At 34.8% G+C, this 12493-nt stretch overlaps 2 protein-coding genes across 2 annotated transcripts in view; one reads left to right on the top strand and one right to left on the bottom strand.

Annotated features, from left to right (window-relative positions):
- The window catches only part of LOC134527645 (mitochondrial glutamate carrier 1-like), a 113162-nt gene extending 105552 nt beyond the window's left edge, over window positions 1–7610 (bottom strand). The window contains exon 1 of the mRNA XM_063360508.1: window positions 7166–7610. Within this exon, the coding sequence (XP_063216578.1) occupies window positions 7166–7194 (29 nt within the window). The 5' untranslated portion in view covers window positions 7195–7610. The remainder of the gene's footprint in view (window positions 1–7165) is intronic.
- A 385-nt stretch (window positions 7611–7995) lies between these two features.
- The window catches only part of LOC134527646 (ras-like protein 2), a 99810-nt gene continuing 95312 nt past the window's right edge, over window positions 7996–12493 (top strand). Inside the window, exons 1-2 of the mRNA XM_063360510.1 lie at window positions 7996–8061; window positions 8507–8644. Coding sequence (XP_063216580.1) covers window positions 8020–8061; window positions 8507–8644 — 180 coding nt within the window. The 5' untranslated portion in view covers window positions 7996–8019. The remainder of the gene's footprint in view (window positions 8062–8506; window positions 8645–12493) is intronic.

Genomic DNA, 12493 nt, shown 5'->3' on the forward strand with positions numbered 1-12493 from the left:
GCAGTCAACACATAGTCGTGTGGGTATAGAGCTGCTGCTACAAATTCAAGCAAATGCTGTTCGATCCAACTGCAAAGTACGCGGAAGTAATGCCAGGATTCCGCCGTGTGCACTACGTCACCGAGGATGATTACTTCAACTAGAGGTCTGCAAATTCGGTCATCACTGGACCAGTGATTGTGACGAGGAGGCTCCGGACATAATCGAGACATCCTGTAGCAAGGTAGATTGTGTCGTCCATTATCTAAGACCTGAGAGTACATTACCGGCTTAGTCTCGTCTCTCGACCTCCGTGACGAAATGTGTAAACCTCCAAGGCTTCTCTAGTCAGTATGGATTTATTATCAAGGAACTTAGCATTGCAGATGAAGAAGGAAATGTAATAACATGTAACTTTCAACCTCCATTTGAATGGCGATATCTCACCAGGAAGCATCAAAAAACAAATGCCTGGCTCACTAGTAATTTTCATGGTTTACAGTGGGAACACGGACTCTTTCCTTATGCTTCAATACCAAACATATTGGCAAGTCATCTGAGCGGACCTGTATTGGTTGTAGGAATAGAGCAGAAACGGTGGCTAACTAACTATTGTAAGCAACATGTGCTAATATTAGATGTACAAGCAGAATATGAGTGTCCATCATTGAAAGAATTAAATAAATTGTACACGTGCAATAATAATAACAATAATACATGTCCAGGTTCGATCTCAAGACACAATTCGAGCATGCTTAGGGCTTGGATGGTTGATCACCGTGTTGGAATGTTGGAGGCCACCAGCAAGGCGCGTGATCGATCACCAATAGAGTCATCACGTCAAGTTTTTGGAGACGTAACCTCAAATCATCCTGCTCATGAACCAATGTTACCACCAACCATCGTTTGTAACGATGCTGTCGAACTACTGCCAATTGCATCTCGTCAATCACATCCTACATCAATTACAGAGAGGCCATCACCTCCATCAATTGTGGGGAGACCAGCACGGACATCGCATCTCATGCTAGGAGCGAATCTAACGTCTAACTGTATGAACGAGGGTGAATTGCCAATTAACATCTCATAGAGTATAACATACAACTGAAAATAATTTTTACAATAGACTGTTCTGATAAATTCTCTACTCTATGGAATTGCATAACAGACATATTTATCCAAGTGATACATATATTTTTAGATACGACCCTCGACTCGTGCGATGGCAGTCGAGCTGAAACTGTGGTGGTGTAAGGACCTACAGCAGAAGTAGTTAACCAAGATGTCTAACTTTCAACCGAACAGGATATACTCCAGTGTAATACCTGGGCTAGGCACTGTTGATTATAGTGAGTGCATCGACGGTGTTTTAAAACATTTTTCGGAGAGTTGTGACGCTGTGTTTCACGTGAAACAGGTTTTAAACCCAGGACCTCAAGATACACCTCTAGAAGTTATCAACTGTCTGGGATATGGACATTGTAGTGTGAATATGATGAGAGATGATACAGTTCTCCCTGCAACGCCTGAAGAGGTTTTCGCACATGCATTCAACCTACCAACTATTCAGTCACCGCCAGCATCTGCATGTGGTCAGACTTTTTCAGTCCAGACATCTAGCTGTACCCAGATGAGTCCCACATCGCCAGCACCTACCACATCATTAGCAGTCCAGCCTAAACGCCGGCGTCAGCTTCGCCTTCCTACATCTCGCAACAGTCGAACCCGAGATCTGTCATCTAGGTCCGATCAGTGAAGACACCACTCAAGTATGTTACACAGAAACCACTAGTGATGAAAGAACTGTTGAGATTGCTCGTGTAGCTGTACGTTCATTACTTCTGGAACTATTGAGCAAAGTATAATGTTATTTACATCAATTTTCTCTTCATTATGTATTTCAGAGTATATTATACTCTATGTAACTTGTAGATATGCTTAATATGTAGGTATTGGGTCTCTGGTTTATGTAATTAGGTTATGTTGACTTTTTCACTATGATGTGTAGTGTGTGAATATTATGTAATTTTATTACTCATTATTTACTTCTTTTAAATCAGTGATTTTTCTTATCCCTTGTTTGTAATAAGATTTAAATAAATATGTGTTTAACATTTACGTTGTTTGCTTTAATTTCAAACCAATTAATGGTCCCTCTTATTAAAAAAAAAGTTTTAAATTCAGAGTATTTTTAAAAATTTTTAACTATAAGTTATTAATTAACCTCCTCAGCTAGAGTGATTGCTTTAATACATAAATTCTAACACTACCTTCGAGATGTCTTCCGCCACTACGAGAAGAAGAGAGAGACTCTACACAACACCAATATTTTATTAATACTCTATCATCATTTATTAAATTATAGACAAAATACAGTATCTTACCGGACTTTTTTTATTGTAATTAATGTTGGGAAATTTGTTTCAGCGATGGTTAATTTATTTTTGTATGTTGGCATTCTTGATGGTTATCAAATGTTTGCATGTGGGTGTAATATATATGTCCTTTTGGAGTAGGTACGGTCAGTTTGTTTGTAGAGGTCATAGAGGTAGGATGTGTTCGAGTAAATTAATTAGGTCTCGTCAGATACCCGGATGGCAGTGACGGCAACAGAGAACTTGGTGAATACAGGCTACCGACTTGTCTCGTCTTGTCCCCCGACTTGTCTCGACTGTCTAGACTCATCTCGACTCGTTCCCGACTTGTCTCGACTGACTATATAACACTTGGCGCCATCCGGCAGTAACTTTAAGAATTAAAGATGACGACAGTGGCCTACTCTGGTAGCAACACTAGGAACTAAAGATGGCGACGGTGGCGTCATTTGGTATCGATTATATGAACTAAAATATGGAGACGGTGGCGCCATCTATTAGCCAACTTGAGAACCAAGATGGCGGCGCCTCTGACAGCTAATTTTTGAATTTGGCGCGCGATACTAGCGAAATCTACCAGCCAACTTGAGAACCAAGATGGCAGCGCCTCTGGCAACTAATTTTTGAATTTGGCGCGCTATACTAGCGACATCTACCAGCCAACTTGAGAACCAAGATGGCGGCGCCTCTGGCAATTAATTTTTGAATTTTGCGCGCGATACTAGCGACATATACCAGCCAACTTGAGAACCAAGATGGCGGCGCCTCTGACAACTAATTTTTGAATTTGGCACGCGATACTAGCGACATCTACCAGCCTACTTGATAACCAAGATGGCGGCGCCTATGGCAACTAATTTTTGAATTTAGCGCCATCTGGTAGTCTGTGCTGGAATTAAAGATGATGGCTGTATAATAATTTTAATATCAAATGTGGCACCTTAGGTATGCATTAAGGGAAGCAAAAACACCCTCCCCCCCATTTATCATAAACTTGCCGTCTGTACGTAGCATATATAGATTATTTATTCCATTTATATCCCAACTGGTCTCGTGGTCTGGTTGGTAAGGTGCCTGCTTTCTAACCTCGAAATCCTGGACGTTTTCACGTCCCATGGATCGAATCGCAGCCTCGGCACTGAAAATATTTTAGTTAAAGAATAAAATAAATTTCCCCCTGCTGCTACCTGGTAGCGACCAACAGAACTATATGATGTCACAAGATGGCTGCCTCCAGCAGACGAAACAAGATGGCGGCTGATGTTAACATAGAATTTCGAAAAGTTGAAGTTCGAAAAAAAAATTCGAATCCAAGATGGCGGCCGTGACGAAAAGTGCAACAGTGATGTCACGATTCGAAGTTGGTGGAAATTTCTAGAAATACAAAATGGCGGATGGATTAGCATAGATTGGCATACGAATTAGCATGGATTGGCATACAGATTAGCATGGATTGGCATATGGATTAGTATACGGATTAGATGACGTCATCCAAGTTGGCCGCCGGCTCCTCGCTCCTCCGCCTGTCCTTCAATCGGCATTTTCCATCTACTAAATCCCCGAATCCCCCTCCATCCTCCGGTGTCCTAGAACGAACCATATACATCTACTTATATTATAATATTGATGACGTAACCAACACGGCGGCGCTGACGTCATTGTCACCCCTTACATTCGTACAGGACAAGCGCGGGAACATGGCTGATTTGGGTTAGAAAAGTCCACAAGCTTGTTTCGCACAAAATACTTTATATATAACTGTTGGGTATCGTAACATATACTACAGTCCCACCTATTCTAATATAGAACACGATACCTAGGATATATTACCCACGGTATCGTCAATTCCGCCCGGTTTAGTATTGTTTGCGATACCACATTTCTAATTAATCTATTCTTTTTCAAGTATGATTTTTACGTCCTGAGTATTGTAAAGTATAATATCGCGGCGCATATCATGATGCGGCAGTCGCCAGCCAACTCTGCATATATATATATATATATATATATATATATATATATATATATAGTTACGAACGAGAGCAAGGCCGGGACACGTGCAGGTGCAGAGTTGGCTGGCGACTGCCGCATCATGATATGCGCCGCGATATTATATATATATATATATATATATATATATATATATATATATATATATATATATATACACACACTTATAATCTGCTTGAGCAATAGAAAAATACAGAAATTGAATGTAAAAGATCAGTTAAATTGAATTTAAAAGATCAGTTGTTGACCGAATCATCTTAATCTGTTGATTTACTTTAAAGCTGAAAATGCTAGTAACTAAATTTCGATGTAAATGTGTTTATCAGTTTTTTATTACTTGTATTTTAATTATGTTTATGTAGCACTTTATCGTAAATACATCTGCTCTATACGCAGACTTGTTTAGTAGCCTTATTTATGGTTTCTGTCATAAAGAAAGGCTATGTTAAATAAATGAACCTTCTGGCTTAAAATTTAGTGCCAATTAATTGAAGGTAATTCCAGCAACATTCCTCCTTACTCTTTCCTTAAAACATTAGTTTCATTACAAGGGCCGGTGCAAGGTAAATTGGCGTCCTAGGCGAAAAACCTTAACCCCCCCCCCCCCCTTCCTTGATCATCCCAAAAAAAAAAATTTCCTTGCCTCAAAATACATCACATAAGCCTAAGATTTTGTCAACAATCAAATGTAAGCAGGCTTGGGTATTTTTTTTACTTTTTTTTTACTTATTACAAATCATAAACAGGTCACCGTGTATTTTAAATAATTACTTATATCAATATAAATATTCCAAACTGCTACAAAAATCCATTTTCATTTATTAATTTATTTATTTATTTATTTATGCATGCACTCCGTTTAGTCCCAAATTAGGGACATGGAGCAAGTTTCAATAATCGTTAAACATATTATATCAGCTGTTGTGTCGTGCTGCGCCGCCCCCAGCTATTTGGCGTCCTAAGTGGTTGCCTAGTTCGCCTATATGGACGCGCCGGCCCTGTTCATTACGTAAGCAACTAACCCAGGAGATAGCTGGGAGACACATTCACGAATTTCGATGATAACCGACATAAAATAATTATAATTTAGTAGATATAAGTTATACTGTCAAATGAGCCAACTAATTTCATAATTTGTTACGGTACCTCCGGAACAACATTCTATATTACCGCACAGTTCTTACGCGCTCTCAAATTTATAATTTTTTTTTGTTTATTTTCTTAAAGTAAAATGAAAGTTAGTTTTTCACTATCAACAAAACAAATTTTAATATTTACCTATTTATAAAGATAAAAATAAAACACTTTGCACATAATGTATTCCAACTAATTTTATCACTTTGTATCAACTGTCATGTATATGCAAAGCCTCATAAAAAAAAAAACCTTTCGATATAGCCTACAGTCGTAGGTAAATTTTAAAGTAGGTTCCTATTTATTCTGAAAATATTTTGGAAACTTCTATGAACTCCTGGAACATTTAAAGAACTTAATATAGCCTAGACTGCATAACATCCTATACGTTCGTCAATATTCAAAAAAGATCGATTTAACATTTATTAATATTTCATGCAGCAAAAATATTTTTAATATTTTTTAACTTAATGCATCCAGCATTGAATGTCTTAACGAATTTCATATTATGCCCACCAAGGTACCGTAGTTATGCAATTATTTTTGATCTTCAAACACTATTTTTCATCCCAGGCACTAATATGTCGCCGTAAAAATTTATTTTGGACAAATGTTTTAAGTCACATTAAGATGGTTATTAATAAATTTTGGCCAATTTGATATTAAGAAAGATTTATTTTTTAAAACTGAAAACCCTGTTTTACAATAATAGTTCGCTTCATCAAAAAAATTTTCAGCCAAAGGTTTTAAAGTTTAGGCATTTTACAAAAAATTATAATGACTTCGATAGTATATCTTAAATAAAAGTAATGACATTTGGTCTTTCTACTTCTGTTATCTCCACCCCTTGCAAAAATGGTTTGTATGATCAAAAATTGTTTCAGACTTAAGTTTTAGATAAAAATTATAAGATTTACACACAATTTGAACGTATTTGATAGAGCGAGTTATCTTTTTTTTTTTAATTCTACTCCTCTTTTGTTCAACCCCTTGTAGCAATGGTTCGTCTAATCAAAAAATGTTTCAGATAAAAGTTTCAGATAAAAATTATAAGATTTACAAAATATCCGAGTGAATTCGATGTAATGCCTACGGAGGAAATTATTTTTTTTTTGTCCTCCAACCCTTGTTTTTTCAACCCCCTGGTTGGTCATATAAAACATGTATTAAGACATAAGATTTTGGTATTAATCCTACAAGTTATTATACATTCAAACGGATGTGATATTTTTCGCATTATGGGAGTTCTAACGATTTTTCTGTTTTTCATAAAACCTTCCCTATTTCTATACATTTTGTCGGATATTGCCCATTAACAAACACGACCGAGATTTTACACAACTAGATTTTATGTGAAAAATTGCTTAAGTTATCATGTCCACAAAATTATGTGTTTATATATATATATAGTTGACTATGGTTTTGGGGTATATGGACCATGAAACGAAAAACTATATAAAATTTTTCCAAAATTTGCACCATGGTACCTAACGGCTACAATATGTGGTATTTCTTTGAAATCCTACTAAAATTTAATACCCATAAATACAACCTGGTCACATTCTAGTTGAGAACTATGGCTACATGTTGTACAGATGCACATGAGTAAAAAAAATAATACAATAAAATGTTCATGTAAAATAAAACTTATTATAATATCTACTTACTTAAAATGCTGGTCTTTTTTTTCTCCCATCGAAGCGATGAATTCTCGTTCCAGTCACACGATGGAAATAACGTATTTTACGGTACTTTGTACAGGCGTACGAAATATTACTTGCGTGGAATGTTTTACAATGATTCAATAATATACTGCCCGCTCATGATTTGTGCTTCTACAATAATAGTAACAAATTTATTACGTCTGTGCCTGTATAGTAAGAACGCAATGTCCTTGGTCAGCACCGGGCTTTACCAAGTCAAGGCAACAATATTCTAAAACCGTGAATGTATCTTCGATTTTCTACACTAACAACATGCGCTTCGACCGTGCAAAGAATTTATAAACGTACTCGTGTCAGTGCCAGATGCCGTACCACACAACCAGCGTTCAAGGCATCCGGCACTGCCGATCAATATTTAATAATTGCAGCGAGTTGAGTTCACGGGACAATACAGTGCTGCTCCCTGCACAATTTAAAAGGAACTAAAAGTTCTTAGGTGCTGCCACCTACACTAACTGAAGATTCCTCTTTTAGTTATAATTGTACGTAATAGATAGCGCTTAAATAGGTACGTAATCGAAGTATATCGATTACTACACAATCGTTCGATAAAATCTGTACTAATACTATATTAAAGAAGAAACAATTTAGTTAAACTAATTATCGACAAATATTATATTTTGGTGGTTAAATATCCGAGTGTGAATATTTAAAACATCCATTATTTTGAAACGGAACACATCACACACGAAACTTTCCGCGCGTTTCGTGTGTAATACCGTTCATTTCTCTCCCACTTTAATTTTCCCCCACCCGAAATAGTTTTTTTTTTCTTTTGGCACACCATTCTGCCGTGGATGAGCGATGAGACAGTGTGCGTTGTTCGCCCAGTGGGAGAGGTGAGATGGGAATTTGAGTCCTTGTTCGTGTTGTTGTTGTGGTAGGAAAGCGGATTAGTGCGAGCTCAAAGGCATTTTGATAATGCGTGTACTAGAGCTGTGAATTAGACACTTATTCCCTCAAAACGTTTTATACACTTTTAAAACAGTGGGTTACTGTGATTCTGTAAGTCGGGCGTGGTCTTTCTTGGCTGATTTGTGTTTAGATAGGTTTCAGATATTTTTTTCAGGTTCATTGTTGAAGACGAGTATGCACTCTTTCTCAACTCTAAGATTGTACCTGATTTTATAAATCTAAATAAAAAAAACTTTATTAACTATTTTCTGAGACAAAGACTTTCTAGTTAGAGTAATCGGCGTGACTGAAGATTTTATTTATTTATTGTGCTACCGAAGTCGGCGTGTTTGTGTGTACATTGCGAACAAAAATTTTGTGTTTTGGCAGACCGTGCGTGAACTGAGTGATATCTCCGTCAAGATGTCTAGGCAGAGCGATCGACAGAACTATTCGCAAACCTACAAATTGGTTGTGGTTGGCGGAGGCGGCGTGGGAAAATCTGCCATCACAATCCAGTTCATTCAAGTAAGTAAATGTGTAGCGGATTTTAGTTACAATTATTATAATTTAGCATCGTAGAGGCAGTGGTGAATGCAGTTGAATAAAAGCGTAGTTGTGTAGGAGGGGGAAGGGTGATATGTGAATAGTAAGAGAAAAATTTTATGGTGAAATGTAATAAAACCAAAGTAACACTCTAATGCATGCAAATAGGCCTACCCTATGTATCACTGAAACACTTCTTAAAAAATTATTAATAAAAAAAACAGTTTTACACTAAAGTTACTCATTTTACAGAAATGTTCTAAATTCAAAATTCAATGTAGTTTATAACAAAATGTATCATCAAAGTGGATGGTAAAAAAAAATACATAATAAAATAAATTTTATTATTTTCCTTAATGATTGATTCAGGTATATATTAAAAATACATCAATTAAATTGTGAGTAATTTTGCTTTAGTCTTTTACTACAAATGTTTTAATTTAATCAGAATATTTCTTGTAGCCCATTTAAAATCATTTTATATTAGGTATTTATTTTTTGAATAGCTAATTCATTTTCGTAAATATACTTTTAAATAAAACAGTGAAATCTTGCTCCTATCATTAGTTAATTTTGATGTTTCAATATTTTGTGATGTTTTTCTGCGAGGTAATGTTATATCTCAATGTGAACTACGCAGAATTTTCACCCGCCCTTTCGTAAAACGATTTGTATGGCTACGGGATATTCAAAAACTTCTAGTTTACGTCATTTCGTGAATTTGTAGTGCTAAATTTTGAGATTATTTCTCTCTTTAATCGTATTAAGATAACTCCTCGCTCTGGTTTGTAGGTAGTAATAGCAGTACCTAGTGAATGTTTTAAGAAACTTTGACTTGGTATTAAGTAATGTCCAAATTTAACCCCAGCGGGTGTTGTGAGAGCTTCTGCTTGCCAAGACATTTCCCGCCATGCGCCATCTGATTCATATCTTATAATAAACCTATAGTAGTCTTCTTGGGTGCGTGGTTTATCCACCACAGTCAGCAGGCTAATTACGATTGCCTATAATTTAACTGCAGGTTTTCTTAAATAATGATCACTGTAAATGATTTGGTAATTATTATAGTAGTTTTCGAAGAAAGACAACCTAGTGTAGCCGTTACCATGGTGCGACTTCCGGAAATTATTTATATATTTTTCGTTTCATGGTCCATAGATTCCAAAACTATCGTCCATTTAAAAGTTGATGTACATATAATGCTTGTGTGTTTGTTTGTGTGTATACATAAACACTTTTATGGACACGATAACTGCCATAATTTTGTACATATCACTTCCAAACTGGTACATAAAATATACTTATGGAAATTCCACTAAAGTGCTAGACATTGAGGTTTTTGAAAAACATAAAAATCGCTATAGCACCCATAATTTGACAAATATTGCATCCGTTTGAACGTATTATAACTCGTAGTAGGAATACACAAAAAAAAATTTTCTAAATACATTTTTGACACGACCAACTATAACTGCACTGGGTGGAAAGATTGACAAAAAAATTCTTAACTTCTTCAGTAGGCACACACACACGAATGCGTTCAAATTGTTTGTAAATGGTAGAATTTTTATTTAAAACTTTTATGTGCAATAATTTTTGATAAAAAGAACCATGTTGGAATAAAAATAGACATAATATCCTTAACAAGCACACTATCAAATACGTTCTTATTTATTGTATAACCTAAAATATTATATATAACTTTAGTTCGCTATAATTTTTTAACGGCCACCCATTATAGAAAGGGATGGGGAAAACACATGGGTTGAAGGACAAAAAAAAATTACTAACTCCCTTAGTAGGCACACTATCGAATTCGTTAAGATTGTTTGTAAATTTCATAAATTTGATCTAAAACCTTTTACAGAAACAATTTAAAAAAAAAAAACAAAAAACATTGCAATAGAGGGATGAAGAAAAAACAGGGGTAGAATTAAAAGTAAACAAAATTGATAATTTCCGTACCATGTACACTATTAAATCTGTTTTTATTTATTGTGAAACTTAAAAATATTATCTATAACTTTCGCCTGAAACAATTTTTTGTATGACTAACCATTACTGCAAGGGGTGGAACAAAAACAGGAATTGATTGAATAAAATATTCATAACTCTCCTAGTAGGCAAACTATCAAATTCCGCTTAAAATTATTTGTAAACCTTATAAATGTGACTCAAAACGTTTGTTAAAACAAACAATATTTGATACAACCAACTATTGTGGCAAAAATTGAAGAAAAAACAAGAGGTATAAAGAACTCTCTTTCTCTCTCTCTCGATATATAAATACATATATATATATATATATATATATATATATACATACATTTATATATGTAATGATTCCCCTATTAGGTAAACTTTAAAATATATAACAATTATTGTAAATCTTTTAAAAATTATCTAAAGCTTTCGTCTGAAACAATTTTATATATGACGAACTTTCACTAAAAGGGATTGATGAAAACGGGGTTTGAATAAAAATGTAAATAAAACTTTCGTACTATAAATTTTTGAATTCGTTCTTATTTATTTTAAATTTATAAATTTGGTCTAAAACTTTTGTCTAAAGTAAATTTTTATGTAACCAACCATTACTGCAAATTGTGGAAATGACCAGAGTTGAAAGACAAAAAAAAACTTTTTTTTTTAATAGTTGTACTACCAAATCCGTTATAATTTATTGTCACAATCCTAAACATTATCTAAAACCTTTGGCGGAAACAATTTTTGATGGGACGAACTAATACAGTAATTAAAAAATCCTAACTATTAAATCTGTCCAAATTTATTTTAAACCATGTTAATATTATTCTAAGCCTTGATCCAAATAAAATTTTTATACGCCCCCGTATTAGTGCAAGGGATATAAATAGTGTTTGAAGGTCAAAAATTTCACTACTACCTTAATAGGCATAATATGAAAATTCGTTCTAAGCTGTACCTACAATGCTGGCTGCAATGAGTTAAAAACTTTATAAACATTTCCGCTGCATTGAATATGAGATAATATTTATCGATAATTTTGGAATATTGGGCAACATGTAGGATGTTATGTACATTGAATTTTCTAAATGTTCCAGAAATTTATAGAAGTTTCTAGACCATTTCCTGAATAAGTATGTACTTCGAAATCTACCTACTCTTGTAGGCTGTGCCGAAAGGGATTTTTTTTTAAGGAGTTGAACGGTCATTTAAAATTTTTAGAGAAATTATTTGTAATTCACTTAAAATCACAATATAAACGGCAAACACCCAACTATATACTTAACTATACCTATATCCTTTCATTTTAAATTAATTATGCACATTACAATACTCTAAGAAGTAATATAATTGAAAAAAAAATACAAGCATAGTTGCCATTGAAATGTTGTTTGGCAATCGACTTGCATGTTTTGTCCTAATAGATAAGGTGCAGTGATTTTTCACGAAACCATCTGTTCACTTACTAGACTGCAGTACGATATTTTTGGGTCAGTAATTTCTGCTTTTTGATTGGCGGCCGTTTGCAAAAAAAAAAAAGTTTTTTTTTTTTTTTTTTTTTTTTTTTTGCCAGGCCATTCAGAATGCGTTTGCTTCTGCAAGTAATTGCCGTGACTCGCTTGCCGACAGTGGGAACGCACCTGAAAGAAACCCAATCACGAAATACAGCAAAGGCTATCTATGGTGTTTTAACCCAAAGTTTGTCTCGAAATATTTCCGCGAAAAATCACTGGCCCTACTTATAGAGTGAAATAAAATCGAATTATTGTAACCAGCGAGAAATCACAGGTCCGGGAAGAATGGCTCAATTAATAAACTAGAGTTTTATTTGTTAACTAATATTTA

Source organism: Bacillus rossius, chromosome 1 (genome assembly GCF_032445375.1).
Source record: "Bacillus rossius redtenbacheri isolate Brsri chromosome 1, Brsri_v3, whole genome shotgun sequence".
Classification (NCBI taxonomy): Eukaryota; Metazoa; Arthropoda; class Insecta; order Phasmatodea; family Bacillidae; genus Bacillus; species Bacillus rossius.